The following is a 16,492-nucleotide window of genomic DNA, read 5'->3' as shown; positions in this document are numbered from 1 at the left end:
TGTAATAGGTTATAGGGTGTTGCATTTTGTTACTTTCTTTTTCTTGTAGTAATCTTGTGTGTGTTGCTCCACAGGATGACACTTGCAAAGAAGAGCCATGCAAATGTCCCCCTAAAGAGGACGAGTCTTTGAACAACCAGAACTCACTCACGGCAAAACTCGAAAACGACAAGGCCGCCACAGAAGACAATGCAGGGGAGGTAAACTCACTGCAGAACAACATGAACAATGTGTAGAAACATTTTATTGCCACAGGCTGGTGCTGTGACTATAACGAGACACATTTGACACCACTTGGCCCCTTGGAATTACTAAAATTCTCTAATTAGTGGAAAAAATCAATTGTAACCTGATATAGTTTTACCATACATTTTTCTTGCCATGAAAATAGCCACAAAAGTTGGCATGGTGTTAAAAACAAAAAAGCAAAAAAAACTAACTCTAATTAGTGGACTAAGCATTGACATGGCACTCTTCCTTGCAGTCACCTCAAGGTGGCTCAATGTGAGCTTTAAAACACACAAGCTGTATCCCATTTCAGAGGCTGCATCCTTCGAAGGTCGGAACTAACATTGTTAAATGGGACGGTCTAGCGTATAGAGGATTGCTCTTGTCGCCTAGCAACTGTGACAGCTGCCATTGATGAGCGGCTTTAACTTTTGTACTGGACTTTTTGGAAAGTTATATTCACAGCCTGTTTAAATATGTTCACGATGGTCCATTTATGTACATAATAAAAACTATTATCTATTGGTAAAATCGCATCTTGGTAAGATATGACAACATTTGAACCACTTAAAAAATTTTTTTTTTTAACTTTTGTATCGTTAGATATTCAAGTAAGTTTGAACCCAATACTTACAAACTAACAATGTAATTCAACATTTTCTCTCAAAAAATCCTGACGTCACTTGCATGCAATGAATCTTGGGATAGGCTGGCCTGTGAAAGATCGACTCGTTCTATCCTTCGTGGCCCAGGAAAACTGAGAAAGCATTTGTAGGCCGCATTCGAAAGAAACTTTGAATTGGGACAGCCTTTGTCGCACCATTGACACACATTTGGCCTTCAAAGGATGCAGCCTCTGAATTGGAACACCGCTACAAATGAAGCACTGAACTTGCATGCTAACTTATTTTTGTGCGCAGTGAAGTTCCTATTGCCAGAGTACCCTACCAGCACGTTGGCGTTGCTACATTCACTTTGTACTTGCTTGCTGTCACTGCTGATGTCACGCTGCATCATGTTATGTCAAGCTTTGTTATACTATGTATGTCACGCTAAGTCACGCTATGCTATGAAACACTTCACCCCACAATGCAAAGGTTTGGCCGCCAGTGGCGTCAATTCACCAAACTCAAGGTATGGCGAACTCTGATGGCATCTCAAAATCTTGCCTCCTCGACCTGACGACAACTGTGTGTGGTGATGAATCACATATAGCTTTGATCATAACCCAGCAAATTAGACAGTTATAGACCACTGTTATGCTAACTTTTTCCAGCACTTAAAGCTCAAAAGTCTGAATATTATCCAACTTAAATGTTATTTTTAATGTGATGACCAAAAATATTTTTTGTTCATCCTTCAAAGATTGTCCTAATTTTTTTAACTAAAAGTTTCATGATGTAGGAAAACGAACACTTGTTGAAATACAAACAATGGCGGCAGAGGAGCACTTATTTGCTCTTTAGCCATTTCCACTCCCTAACATAGGTTTGTTTGTTTTTTTTTCGTCAATTTTTTTCACTTTTTGTACTGAAGTGTGAAGTATATATTTGTAGGAAAGGTCACTAAGCCTCATCAAAAAAAAAAAAAAAAACTTTTCTTGAAATTGCAATTGAAATTACACAGTCAGGCAGCGAGTTAATTTACAATCACTGAAGCTGTCAGTCAGTTCAGTTCAAACTCATTGAGTGCGAAAACTCTGACTAAACTTCACAATTAATCTTTTATTTACATCATGTCCGCTATGTTTGTTATAATGAGAGGATTTGTGTGCATGTAAAACTAAGTAAACTTGCACTAAACAAACTCATTCAGCTATTTGAGCGATACTGAGCGGATTCTCACTACCGGAAATTCCTCTGATTGGACATTATTTTCAACAGAAATGCCTGTGATTGGCTAGAATACTCAAACGCTACAAAATCACATTGTAAATAGACACATTTGCAGCGCTGTTGAACTCATGTGACACAAATATAACAACCAGATCGCTTTAATTTACTTGCTTTTCTCTTTTATTAAACAATTACAAATTAAATGTCACCCGTAGCCTTAGTAATACAACTCCATTAATCTTTGACCTGACCAGGAAGCCAAGGTATGGCAGACGCCATACCCTGCCATACCCAATTGACGCCCCTGCCTTTAGTCCTCACCGCTGTGACACCTTCACCTTATGAACTCCTGTCTGTCCTGCCTTACTCAAGTCAGCATGCATTGGTGTTCTTTCGTGCAAAAGAAAACGTCTGTGGGAAATAACATAACTATTTAGACAGTTAAAAAATACATTTCTGAGATTTGTAGATGTTTGTTGACTTACTCAGTGTATGTCTGAATATAAATTTAGAAATACTGCTTGGATTGATATTTATATGCGGTATCACACAGTTTTAAAGCTATTTTGTCTTGAAACTAATTGATTATTAATTATGATGTATTGGAAATTGTTTTTGTATTATTTTTTATTTTTATTGAGATAAAACAAATGAGAATAAATAAAGTAAGTTTGTTTGGAATAAAACATTTTACCAATACAATTGAGTGCCAGTTTATTCCTAAACTCCACTGCTCCCATTTTGACTCCTTTTCAGTTTCACTGCTTCTCCTCACTGTTTTGCTTCGCTCCTATGCATGGCTATAGCATTCATTAGGTTCTGCTTCTAACCATACTGGACATTTCACCCCCATAACAACGCTCTATTGTAAGACTATAGAAGCTGACCACTAAGGAGCGAATGTACAGTAACGTGACATAACTGCCAGATTCAAACTGTGCTTTCGCGCTATGGCTGGCGCTATAGGTTGACTTTACATATTGGGTTTGGACAAAACATGAATAATATTCATGGCATTTGTCATTTGCTGTCCAATCTGGTTGCGAGTTGGCAAAGAAAATGAGCAAAATGGCTACAAATCCACATATCATAAATGTTTAAAAATGTAAATGAAAAACTAAATTGCTTATGAACCGTAAGAAATCTGTTTTATATTTTTCCTTTTTTTATTTTACTTCTACAAAATAAATATTCAGTATCGTTCTAAAATTTTGGGTGTGTAAGATGAATAGAAATTAATACTTTTATTCAGCAAGGATGCATTAAATTGATAAATAGTGACAAAGACTTTTAAATTATGAAAAATTTATTTCAAATAAATGCTGTTCGGTTTAACTTTCTATTCACAGAATCCTGGGGGGAAAAGTATTCTTTGAATAGAAAGAACACTAACAGTCACTGTTAACACAGAAATATTAAGCAGCACACAATGTTTGCAACATTGACATTAATAATAAGAAATGTTACTTGAGCGCCAAATCATTATTAGAATGATTTCCGAAGGATCGTGTGACACTCAAGACAAAAATTAAGCTTTGCCATCTCCGGAATAAATTACATTTTTGAAATATATTGAAATAGAAATCTGTTTTAAATTGTTATCTTTCACAATATTACTGTTTTTACTGTATTTTTTTAAATCAAATTAATGCAGCCTTGGTGAATATATACACACACACACACACACACACACACACACACACACACACACACACACACACACACTCTGTTGTAATACATACTGTTGTCATTTATTTTAAATTGCAATCTATTCCTGTGATGGCAAAGCTGAATTTTCAGCATTATTACTCCGGTCTTCAGCATCACATGATCCTTCAGAAATAATAGATAATTTCTTATTTTTATTAATGTTGAAAACAGTTATAGACAGTTAAATGACAGTATATATAAAACATATGTGTGTGTGTGTTTGTGTGTGTGTGTGTAGATATATAGACACAAAGATGGCTCAAATTATGATCAGAATTCTGTTTATTCATTGTACACTCACCTAAAGGATTATTAGGAACACCTGTTCAATTTCTCATTAATGCAATTATCTAATCAACCAATCACATGGCAGTTGCTTCAATGCATTTAGGGGTGTGGTCCTGGTCAAGACAATCTCCTGAACTCCAAACTGAATGTCAGAATGGGAAAGAAAGGTGATTTAAGAAATTTTTAGCGTGGCATGGTTGTTGGTGCCAGACGGGCCGGTCTGAGTATTTCACAATCTGCTCAGTTACTGGGATTTTCACGCACAACCATTTCTAGGGTTTACAAAGAATGGTGTGAAAAGGGAAAAACATCCAGTATGCGGCAGTCCTGTGGGCGAAAATGCCTTGTTGATGCTAGAGGTCAGAGGAGAATGGGCCGACTGATTCAAGCTGATAGAAGAGCAACTTTGACTGAAATAACCACTCGTTACAACCGAGGTATGCAGCAAAGCATTTGTGAAGCCACAACACGCACAACCTTGAGGCGGATGGGCTACAACAGCAGAAGACCCCACCGGGTACCACTCATCTCCACTACAAATAGGAAAAAGAGGCTACAATTTGCACGAGCTCACCAAAATTGGACAGTTGAAGACTGGAAAAATGTTGCCTGGTCTGATGAGTCTCGATTTCTGTTGAGACATTCAGATGGTAGAGTCAGAATTTGGCGTAAACAGAATGAGAACATGAATCCATCATGCCTTGTTACCACTGTGCAGGCTGGTGGTGGTGGTGCAATGGTGTGGGGGATGTTTTCTTGGCACACTTTAGGCCCCTTAGTGCCAATTGGGCATCGTTTAAATGCCACGGCCTACCTGAGCATTGTTTCTGACCATGTCCATCCCTTTATGACCACCATGTACCCATCCTCTGATGGCTACTTCCAGCAGGATAATGCACCATGTCACAAAGCTCGAATCATTTCAAATTGGTTTCTTGAACATGACAATGAGTTCACTGTACTAAAATGGCCCCCACAGTCACCAGATCTCAACCCAATAGAGCATCTTTGGGATGTGGTGGAACGGGAGCTTCGTGCCCTGGATGTGCATCCCACAAATCTCCATCAACTGCAAGATGCTATCCTATCAATATGGGCCAACATTTCTAAAGAATGCTTTCAGCACCTTGTTGAATCAATGCCACGTAGAATTAAGGCAGTTCTGAAGGCGAAAGGTGGTCAAACACAGTATTAGTATGGTGTTTCTAATAATCCTTTAGGTGAGTGTAATGCAAAAACCAAGATTAAAGTGCACCTATTATGCTATTTTAAAGGTTCCTCATTTTGTTTTTGAGGTCTCCTACAATAGTTTTACGTGCATCCAATGTCAAAAAATATTTACATTTCTCATAATATGCATTGCACATCACCTCATTTCTCAAAGAGTCTGAAACAGTTATAGTTTGAAGATTCCGTCTCTCTAAACCCCTCCTTTCTGAAAGCCTACTCTGCTCTGATTGGTCAGAAAGCCCAGTCTGTTGTGTTGTGCTTCAAAAAAGCATAATAGGTGCACTTTAAGCTAATACCAAAGTTTCCCTTCTGTTATGTGAATGTGACAAACTTAGAAAAACTTCCTTCCACTGAGAGTTAGGGTTAGGATAAGTGCCGAAGCTTTTGAACAATTGAATTCCTGATAAAGCAGTTAAACATTTGATTTCATTTGGTGATTAATGCTAGATGTCTGCATAGCAATTAAGAGCAGGCTATATAGAAACAAGTAGGCAATCAGTCAAGTAAATTTGAAAGTTGAAAATGAGCCACAAAGTAAAGTATTACAAAAGCCTTGAAAAGATTGACCCTCTACTTAACACAAAGTGCAAGTGAAGTACAATCCTTTGTTTACTTCAACTTGCATATGCTTGATAATCTGAGATCAGTTCCTGCAAGCTGATTACTTGCTCCTGAGTCATGCCCACCTCATATATTTTGTGCCAGGTTGGTGTCAACACTGAAATCACTCAGCTTAAACTAATATTCTTAAAACAATGACTTGGTAGGTTCCTGTTTTTACTCTGATTATTTTTTTAGCGGTTCATGAGTGAATTTATGTGCTTTATTTTTGTTAAATTCTTTATACTTTCTTGCTTTTTTTCTGTTTTTGTATCATATGTTTGTGTCCATCTGTGTGTAATCGTGTGTTGTGTGCTTTTTGATTCCTATGTTTGTGTTGTTGTGCTTGTGTGTACTTTGTGTGTGTCTTTGTGTGTGTGTGTGTGTACGTGTCCAGGGTGGTGTGACCATCGACTTAGAGTTGCTCCTCCCCAAAGAGGTGAAAATGCTCCCTGAAACAACTCCCCCGCTTCACTACAACGTCTTCCTCTACAAGCTCCCTAAATCCCCTAAAAAGTCCCCCGGCCTGCGCCGGCCTATGGGCAAATCCGTACAGGGGAGGCCTCTGTCCCAGCTCTGCTCCAGACGCAGCTCCGAACCCGGCTACAGCCCCATTAGCACGCGCTCCTTACCGGGAGTGCTCTCCGGGTCATCCAGCCCTCACCTGGGCACGGCCTACACACCTTAATACGAGTGGAAGCCTTCAACACTGACGTACGACGACTTGAAAAAAAGAAATATGTCTTGACCGTTACAAATTATGAGACATTGATTGTTAACAAGTGAGTGTTTTGGATGAACTAGACATTAATTTGGACATGAAACAATATATGAATATGAAACAGCACAGCACAGCTCCACCATGAAGGTTAATAGAAATGGCAAGACAAAGTAGCAGTGTTGTGCAACAGGAATATAAAGGGAAAATAAGAAGTTGAAAAACTGTTGATTTGGTATTACATATACAAAAGTGGTTTTCAAATGTGTTATGGTGCCATGTTTTATGTTGTATTTTGTCAAACAGCACATTTATATTCACACACATGCATACACATTTGTAACCTGTAAACATTCAGGGTATACAAACAAATTGATAACTATTATTATTAACAAGGTGCTTTTTGAGTTTTTAATGTTAGATTAATACTTTGACTGAAAATAAAGAATTTTAGAATTGTTTAATTTGACATTGTTTATTTTTGGTTCCTTGGACAAAAATGTGATATAATAATTTCATCATCTGTAGAAAGGTTTATTTTTAGCAAAAATTCTACACATTTGTCACACTGCAGAACTATTTAACTGCAAAATGGATTTAAAATATTAATAATAAAAATCTGGACCGGTTATAACTTACCCTAAACTCTTTAATTTTAAAAAAACTACAGTGTGTATCTATATTTGTCAAAAAGTTGTCAGTGTTTATGAGAGGACTGACATCATGATGTATGCTGATAATCTAAACTAATACCATGTTCTCTAGCCAAGTCCTCTACAAAACATCAATGCTAATATTTGCTATTCTGCTCAAGCCAAAACCATCTTATTGAGAAAAAACTGGGTCAGTTCCTCTCCCAGCGCTCACTCCATCAAAGCAAGTCAAAAGCAAGGGGTGGCGTGCACAGACTGCTGAAATAAAAGACTGGGTATTTTAGAAGAGTAAAGGGCTCTTGAGCTCACTAAGACAAAACCATTTCTGACTAGCTTACAAACACACTGCGTGCATGTCTTGGATGTGCCATTTTCATGTTTACATGCAATGAGAGAAATCAATACTGTGTTCAATACTAGATTCCAGTCACTACCCATTAAGCATAGAGTGAATTTTGTGACCTCTTATCTCAGGCCTTTCTCTGACCTGTTTATGAGTGTAGTGTTTAAACAAGATGCAAATGTTTATGGACTTGATTAGTCTAAAGATCTGACTCAATTTGAGCATTCCTGCGTTATTATTTACAGACTTACTGCAGGATGTGCGTGTAGTAATTCTGTGGTTCTTTGTGCCTGAAGCAAATGAAGCGTATTGATTTAATCTAGACAGCTCCAGGAACCCGTGAAGAGGGAACCAACAAGCTCACTAGACAATCCTACATGACCAGAACATAACCAGACAGTGCCATCATATGGCCATATTAAGGCAGTGGTGCATTCGACAATACCCTTCAACAAAGGTGCATTGGGACATAACAGTATGTTTATTGTATTATCCACCACAATCTGTAGGTTTTGTGTTATATACTGTATTAATAAGGAACGCATACTGCTAAACGTCTAAGAATGGTCTTAGTACGTAAAGTGGGGTGTGGTGTGGAGTGATGGGAGGACACATAGCTTAAGACTAGTGAGAATTCACCTTTCACTATAAGGACCCTAAAACAACACTGGACATAGGGAACAATTTCAAAGCACTGGCCTGGATGCCACTGCAAGGGGGAAAGACCTGAAGATTGTTCACAGATGCTCCCCATGCAGTTTGAGCAAGCTTGAAGTGGTCTATAAGGAAGAGAACAACTGCACAAGTCCAGGTGCGTAGAGCTGCTAATTTTCTATAAAGGTAGACATGTGAACATATTTTCAAGTAAGCTAGTTTATTTAATATTGAATTTTACACAGAAGCAACATCTCCACATAAAATAATGGTGCAAGTCAATCAAAAAGCATTTCCCTTTTTATAAAATGAAAATGTTACGGTTGTGTTACAGTATAATAGAGTTAAAAGAAAGCAGTTTACAATTTATAAGAACTAGAATAGTTTTGGTATAAAAAAAAACAAAAAAAACAATCTCCTCCTCACCATCATCGTTGTCATCACTCTCAGAGTGCAGACTAAAGTGCTATTTAGGAATAGAAATACAAAGAGTGATTCTTGACATATTAGAGTATTGCATAGAATTACAGAGCAAAAGCAGTTTCCTTTTTTTCTTGCAGCACATTTGGTAAGTTTGTAATTACTGTTTCAGAGAGTACAGTGCAATTCTGTGTCAGTACTGTACATGTAGAAAAGGCAGGTGTTAGTGTGTGTTCAGGCATTAGATCTTGTGTTGTGACTACAAAGAATCCAAATCACCAAAAATCAATTTTTTCAGCAACCCTCTGTTGACATCCCCATCATATTTGATTGTGCACTGTGTGGTATCCTGACTATCATTGATGGCTAATGTACAGTTGTTGGTATGGGACACAGCAAGAGACTGCTTTTATGATTGAGTTTGATCATTTATCCACTCCGCAATCAGTTTAGGACCCAATGCTGAGATTATCCACCTTGTGCTGGATAAGATTCAGAACAGTAGTGGAGTCGGACCTCATCTCATCAGTTGGAGCAGCACTTGATGTGGAAGAGGATGGCACACCTGGTCTAGGAGTGGAAATCTGGTTCTGGGATGAAACCTGAACAGGTGATGGTATAGGAATGAGAGTGCTGGCAAGTGATAGTGGAACTGGATTGTCCATCACTGGGGCAGCTGCTTGTCCTGATGATGGATGAGTCACATTTTGAGGGCCAAGTATTTGGCTTTGACCAGGAGTGTACATGGGTTGCCCCCCTGAGCCATTAAACATGGTATTGAATTGGGGTGGAATGGTCTGTTGACCCATGTGTGTTGGTGCAAATGAATACATATTACTTTGTGGTGGTACAGCTCCTGGTGGCATTTGAGGCTGACTAAGTGGACGAGCACCATAAGGAATTTGGGAATTTTGGCTCACGGGTGCCTGTGGAAAGATTTGAGAGCCTGGATGTACTTGTTGGGGTGCAGGGATCTGCCTAGGTTGCAAAGATGGAAAAGATGTGGCGGCATACCCCATATAAGGCTGAGGCATGTTTTGTGGAAGTTGTCCAGGATGGAACTGATTGGAAAGACTGCACTGAGGCTGAGTTTGAGCTTGTCCTGGAATGAGGGCTCCCTGAGGATGGGACACTGTCTGTTGGCCTGTTAGACCATGCTGGGGTTGGATGTGGGGAACTAATGCAGGTCGGTAACCTGAGGGGAGGCCAGACTGTTGCTGTGTTTGGCCTAGCATGGGAGGTTGGACCTGTCCAGGTGGGAAGGGGGGAAGGACTTGCCCAGGAAATGCACTTCTTGGTGCGGTTGAGGGGATGCTTTGTCTAGGCTGGGTGGTAAAGCTTTGGCACTGTGTTCCCTGTATGATCTGTTGGACAGAGGAAGACTGAGTCATGACAGTTGGCATGTGCTGCCCAAAAGAGTTTGGCAAGGATACTTGTGGTTGTCCAGGTAAACCAGGCCTAATGGAATTTTGAGGAATCTGACCCATTTGTGGAGACACAGAATAACCTCCTGTAACAGCAATGGGCCCACCATGAGCTTGCTGCCAGAGAGCTGGATTGTACCCCTGAGAAGGCACCTGTGCGGTGTTCGATTGATTAACCTGCGGATGGACATGTGTGATGTTTCCAGCTGATCTTGCCTGGAACTGCTGTGGTGGCAGCCCAGGGATTTGCATGGGAGCAAAGGGCTGGCCATAAGGTGCCTGATTTTGTGGGAGATTGTGGGACAACTGTTGCTTTGGATCTGTAGTTGGAAATTGGGGGTTTGGAAACCGAGTTGGGGGAAATGGGCTTTCCCCTTGTGGCCAGCTAAGAGGGGTTCCACCATGGGGAACAGGATTGGGAAGTAATGGACCTCTGTGCAAATTCAGATTTGGAGGGAAGCTTTGTAGTTCTTGTGGGAGATCTTCAAAAGAGGCAACAGAAGGACCTACAGATTCAAGACTGGAAGGGCCGGTTCTAGAACCAACAACTTTCTGGCCGACTACAGGTTTTCGGGCAGCAGGTCTAGGAGGCGGCGGCCCTTTTTCAATCTCCCTGCAGAAAGTAGTATGTCAGACAAGCATGGAATGAGATACATTGTTGAAAAACAGCCATTTGAAAAGGAATACCTTTAGTATTAAGTGGTAGTAGTCAACTGGTTCATAATTCACACTGATGATAAGTATGTTTCAGATTCAATCTAAACATTTACTGAAATCTGAATTGTGTCTACTGTAAGTCAAGGTACTTGATCCTGTACATCCAGGTGACTGTCTCTTCAAACAGTGTACAGAAATAAAAAATATATGCACAATATCATACCCTTCAACTTGAGACAACTTACTTTTCCAGCAAGGCAACTCGCTCCTTCTCTCTGGTTTGGCAACAGGACTTAGTTTTGTCCAACAAGCCAGAGGTCTTCTTGTCCAGATCCTGGTAGAAGTCTCTGCCCTCCTCCGCCTTCTTCATCAAGTCCTCATATGCCTCAAATGAGGCAATCAGGGCTTGCACAGTGCCATTCCATCTTCAGGACAAAATGAGAGGATTGCATACAATGTCACTGAAACAGATACTAACACTTGAAATCGGAGTCTTTTGACTATGAAAATACACAGACAAAAACATACTGTTGCTCTGTGAGAATGAGTGTCTTGCGGACAGGGGCGTACTGCACATTTGCTTCTGTCAGGGCTTTCAGGATGTTATCCTGAGCAATCAAGTTCTGTTCTATATATCCCTTCAGCTGATCATATTTCTTCAACTGCTCCGCAAACAATGTCTGAAAGAGAGGATAGAGGGAAAGACATTTTTGACTGGTCATTCGTTCAATTTGAATCGACAGCACAAAGCGATAAACAAAAGGCAGTACAGTTTCAGTTGGTCATTAACCTTGATCTCAGCACGATCTGTGGTTACCAGGACTCCAGTGATGTCATCTTTATGAATAAGGTCACGGAGCTGACTCTCCAATGAGATCCTCTGCTTTCGCATTTCATCAACTTTGCCAAGAATAGCCTTAAATTTTTGCAAGGATGATGTTTCGTCTACAAAGAAAAGAGATCATTACATTTTTAGGGATAATGAATGAACTCACAACAGATAACTTCTATGTCTTTCAATGTACATCAGTAAAAAACACTTTTACCTTGACTGAGTTGTGGCTGGGGCAGGCTCTTTCTGAGTTCCTCAACAGATCCCTGTAACAGGCGTAGGTTTGGTATGTGCTGGTTCATGGCTCTGTGGAGCTCGGTGTTGGTGTTGCTGGCTGTCTGATGAGCAGCTTCATATTTCTTCAACTCTTTCTGAATCTCCTGCAAGACTGCAGACCTGGCCGGCAATCCCTTCTGCCCTACAACCTCTATTAAACTCTTCTCTCCGGCCTCATCTTCCTCAAGGGCACTACGGACCTCATCCAGGGATGAACCCACATCAGTGTAAACATTAGATAGTGCTGCAACACACACACATGATTGGAAGTCATAAAAAGCATCAAAATAAAAATCAAACAATAATAGTAAATAATAAATTTAATTATAATAGTATTGGTAATTAGTCAGAAATATCATAGACATAACATTTCACAGATCATAGAATCCTTGTAATGTTGAAATGACTTCTAAAAAAAAACTAAACACACAGTAAAATGGCAGACTGCACATTTTAAGTTTTTGTTTGTCTACGTGTATGTTCTCACCTTGCATTGCCTGGACGAGGTTCTTAACAGTGTCTGGTCGTACACTGAGAAATGCACATTTTTCCAATACAACATCAGGCAGAGATTTAAACATGTCAATTTTATACACCGCGTCACTGCTAAGAGACTCCATAAATTTTCTGCATAAATTGAGAAGAGAAAAAAAATGTCAGCTACTGTAAAAGCCTATAGATACACAGAGTGAATTCACTTTTAAAGGGTTAGTTCCCCCCCAAAATGGAAATTCTGTCATTATTTGCTCATCGTTCCTGGAAACCTGGATGACCTTCTTTGAGGGTGAGTAAATTATGACAGAATATTTTTAGGTCAATATTTGTTTTTATGAGTAACTTACTCAAGGATTTGGTTTTTGTCCTCTATTTTAGCCACAATGTCCCTGAGTAGCTTTGCCTTCTCCTCACTGAGAGAGAGAGGGGGGCACAATGGTTAAAAACAGAAACTTTCTACATAGGCTACACTTTTAAAGTAACACATCACTGAAGCATGTTACCAATGTACCAGCTGACCTGTAAAGAGATGATGCCTCATGAGTTGCCATGGGAACAAGTTTAGAGAAGAGGTCAGGGCCAGTGACACTTTGATCAGTTAGACTCACAGGTAGGGGTTTCACCAACGATGCACCTGTGTAGCAGATGTCACAAATGCAAACTAAATAATAATTTCTAAGGTCTTTAAGATCATTTTAAAAGAGATATAAGAGCTGTTTGTATACCTTTTACTGCCACCAATGTGTCCAGACCAGGCACAGACTCGTGGTAAATGAAGTCATTGTCCTTCTTAGCTGAGTTATATCTGAAACAGACAAAAAGTAGGAAAATGACATTAATCAAATATTTTTAAAAATACTTTTGGAGAGATTAAACACCACAGCATACACTGAAACCTTTTAAGACTAAGGGTGTAATTTGGGTATTATCATAGTAATAAATGTGAGATCTTACTTTCCACCAATCACATCCATGGTGAATTTCAAAGCTTCCTGTACAAGTTCTGGTTGACCCTGAAAAGGTTGATGAGTACACATGTAAAAGCGCTTAATGAACAGGTGGGTTGTGTGCGGGTGTTTGAGAATCTTTACCTTGCTCTGCTTAATTGCCTCATTAAGTTTGTCGATAGAGTACTGAAAGTATGCGACCTGTGGAGAAACAGCAGGTGACCTCACACTGTCATCAGAGAATATTATGCCCATATTGTGCATGTCAAGTAATGTCAAATATCAGCCGGCAAAATATAAATAAAAATATTACTACTAATAATAATAATAATATATAATAGTAAAATAATAGCCAATTCAATTCAAAATGTCATGTCAAAAATTATGCTTCGCTAAAAACAAATGCACATAAGCACATACTTACTGCTTCTCCGTATTTCTGCTGTTCCTCTGACTGCTTCCCCATGTGTAACTAATGAAAATAAAATGAGGCATGGTTTATGAAAATAACCAACAAGTCTATGAAAATGCATTAAAGGGATAGGTCACCTAAATTTTTTTTAAGATATTTTGAAAAATATCAGTACCCAAACAGTTGATGTACCCCATTGACTTTGTATTTCCATACTATGGAGGTCTATGGGATCCATGAACTGTTTGGTTACCCATATTCCTCAAAATCTCTTCTTTTGTGTTCAGCAGAAGAAATAAATTCATACAGGTTTGGGACAACCTGAGGGTGAGTAAATGATGACAGAATTTTCATTTTTGCCTGAACTATCCCTTTAATCTAAACCGCATGGTGAGTGTGATGGTCTCACGTGTGTGATGGCACTGAAGTAGCTGATCTTCATGCTGATGAGTTTCCCCCACTCTTTCTGAATCCTTCCTGGCACACATTCTGCATTATCCAGCAGCCTCAGGCAATCCTTATAATAGTCACACACCTGCAATCAGACATTAGGGTTGAAGTGGCAAATGCTCTGTGAATCAAAGACCTGCTGTGATGTTGACAGATAAGCACATGTCCAGAGCGTCATACCCGAGCACAGATCTTTGCTATTAAATGACTCTTTCTGTTGTCTAGTAGAGTTTTCTCCAAGAGACACTCTTGAGCCTGTGCCTTCAGAGAGAACGACAGAAACAGAAAAAGAGACGAGAGGTTGTCAGATTAAAGTGGATTTTCCCAGGTAATAAAAGTAGCATTTGTGTGATGGACTGTGTTTACCAGCATGAGGCTGATTATGATTGAAAGTGCCTGGCCGCTCATGTCAGAGCTGTAGCTGTGATTGTAGTGGTCTCGGAGGTGAGTGAAAGCCCCAGCAGAACACTGGAAATGCGTACAGGACACTTTCATCCCCTTAACACACACATGCACACAAAAGGAGCAAAAGGTTAGAAATTTCAGTGAATCATTTCATTTTTCTTAAGATTTCTTACTAGCAAATATATGTAAGAGTGCATGTTCACCTCCTCAGACAGGCGGTTATCCACAGCTCCCAGCAGCGAGTGCAATGCACCTAAAATGCATTAGAGGGATTGTTGATAGATAACAAACAAATTTGCAGTAACCCATATATGTGCTGAAGCTTTGACTGCATTTAACTCACCCAGGTTATACAAGACACAAGCCTGCTCATAGTTAATATCATCATGTGTGATATTCCTCCCTGAGAAGATGTCCGTCCTGCGAGCAGAAAGCAAGCACGAAAGCTAAAACGGCATGACAACCACACATCTTGCATGTCGACGTAGCAAGTATGGTCTTATATCAAAGTGAGCACCGACGACATCATTTTACCAAGTCACGGGCACTGCAACCTCCTGGCCAGCTGCCATGGGAACACGACTCTGCAGAAAGTGCAGCTGACCACAGTACTTTCGAAGAGTGCTGCAGCCCTCAAAATCCCTCGGGATGTTTACCACACTCTGAGAATAAAGAACCTTTTTTAAAGCTCGTTAACCACAGACACAACTGTACAACTACATTTCCCACTATCCCATTGATCTAACCCACCTGTCTAAGTTGCTCCAGCCTCTTCAGTGACTCAGTGTAGTTCTCAGGGTTCTCGCCATAGTTTATTTGAATGTACTGGGACAAAAGAGGGGGAAAGAATGCTGTTATATTTGTATTCTACTGCAATCCAATGTTACTGTCATACACAATATGAAACATTAGTTGGCTTAATGCAAATGTGTAAAAAATAAGACTAGCAAAAGCGAGGGAGATCATTTGGCTTTCAAATGACCAGGTTACACAAGACATATGCTTACAAGCACAAAGGCTGTGAAAATATCAGTTTCATAACAACTGCTGTTAAATGGATCCATGAGTAACATAAACCTTGAAATCAGCTCCTTGCATAAAATTACGATACAGATCTGAGTGTGAGTGCTATGCAGTAGTTATTAATAGAATAATATGTTTCAAGAGGCAAATATTAATTTGTGAAACATGAAACTGACGTTGGAATATTGCGCAATATTCAAGGCGTTTCTTCATTTTCATGTCTAACGTTACATCCATATCAAAATATTTAAAACAAAATATTTTCTTAATAATACTATCCTAACTTGTAATCAGTGTATATGTTTTCATCGCTTTCCATCCAGTTAACCGTTTGTGAAAATAATAAAATAAATAAATAAAAATACTTTTACCCATAACCCTATGTAAACTTCCCTAAATTACAATACAGGCAAATACCTATTCCTTACTGAGTTTATGTTACGGAAATCAAAAGGTAGGCCTAGTGCATAACAGGAATGATCCTCTCTGGAGCTGACCACTGTTGTGTAACGTTAACAGGCTGGATTAATGTGACGCGGATTATTTCTCACCTGTCTGACAGGAGGACTGAACTCAAACTCTCCAGCTTCCTTCAGCTCCAGCCAAATCATCGGCATCCTGGGAACGGCCTCCATTTCGACTCCGCGAAGTACTATTTCAACTTAACACGAGTTTTCAGCGGTTTCGTAACTTGTTTTTAATTAGCTAAAAAGACGAAGCTAATTATAATGTCTCGATTTGATCAGAAAACTTGACGCCCCGATCCGCCTGACGCTCCAACCTTTGACTCGTCTTCAAAACAGTACGTCACCGGAAGTACGTCAACATGCATAACATAAGCGATTTACATTAGCTTTATTACCTTGTTTGTCTCCAAATATGTTGATTGCGC

At 39.5% G+C, this 16,492-nt stretch overlaps 2 protein-coding genes across 5 annotated transcripts in view; one reads left to right on the top strand and one right to left on the bottom strand.

Annotated features, from left to right (window-relative positions):
- The window catches only part of cspg5b (chondroitin sulfate proteoglycan 5b), a 39,735-nt gene extending 32,496 nt beyond the window's left edge, over positions 1 to 7,239 (top strand). For 2 of the 4 annotated variants that reach the window (XM_084424177.1, XM_084424175.1), the window contains exons 5-6: positions 75 to 200; positions 6,289 to 7,065. In XM_084424177.1, coding sequence (XP_084280303.1) covers positions 75 to 200; positions 6,289 to 6,579 — 417 coding nt within the window. In that variant the 3' untranslated portion in view covers positions 6,580 to 7,065. Of the gene's footprint in view, positions 1 to 74; positions 1,837 to 6,288 lie in introns of those variants that run through there. The other 2 variants (XM_084424176.1, XM_084424178.1) reach the window with 2 other exon arrangements.
- Positions 7,240 to 8,460: 1,221 nt separating this feature from the next.
- On the bottom strand, positions 8,461 to 16,409 carry ptpn23b (protein tyrosine phosphatase, non-receptor type 23, b). Its single transcript, XM_084422634.1, has 20 exons — positions 16,152 to 16,409; positions 15,328 to 15,402; positions 15,112 to 15,239; positions 14,921 to 14,997; positions 14,781 to 14,830; positions 14,539 to 14,670; positions 14,353 to 14,433; positions 14,132 to 14,257; positions 13,735 to 13,782; positions 13,455 to 13,511; positions 13,318 to 13,376; positions 13,089 to 13,168; positions 12,883 to 12,997; positions 12,711 to 12,776; positions 12,356 to 12,495; positions 11,807 to 12,112; positions 11,551 to 11,705; positions 11,289 to 11,440; positions 11,006 to 11,185; positions 8,461 to 10,716 (listed from the first exon to the last, which is right to left on the bottom strand). The coding sequence occupies exons 1-20, from the start codon at positions 16,233 to 16,235 to the stop codon at positions 9,129 to 9,131; spliced, it is 3,699 nt and encodes a 1,232-aa protein (XP_084278760.1). The 5' UTR covers positions 16,236 to 16,409; the 3' UTR covers positions 8,461 to 9,128.
- Between the last annotated feature and the right edge of the window lie 83 nt (positions 16,410 to 16,492).

Source organism: Rutilus rutilus (genome assembly GCF_951802725.1).
Source record: "Rutilus rutilus genome assembly, chromosome: 11".
Taxonomy (NCBI): Eukaryota; Metazoa; Chordata; class Actinopteri; order Cypriniformes; family Leuciscidae; genus Rutilus; species Rutilus rutilus.
This window is presented reverse-complemented; position numbering and strand designations above follow the sequence as displayed.

Excerpts from the sequence above, each read along its gene's own strand:
- ptpn23b (XM_084422634.1), bottom strand. The coding sequence starts at position 16,235 with ATGGAGGCCGTTCCCAGGATGCCGATGATTTGGCTGGAGCTGAAGGAA. Across the intron at positions 14,831-14,920 it reads TTGTGTCTTGTATAACCTGG|GTGCATTGCACTCGCTGCTG; the intron begins GTGAGTTAAATG and ends AATGCATTTTAG. Across the intron at positions 10,717-11,005 it reads CGAGTTGCCTTGCTGGAAAA|GGAGATTGAAAAAGGGCCGC; the intron begins GTAAGTTGTCTC and ends TACTTTCTGCAG.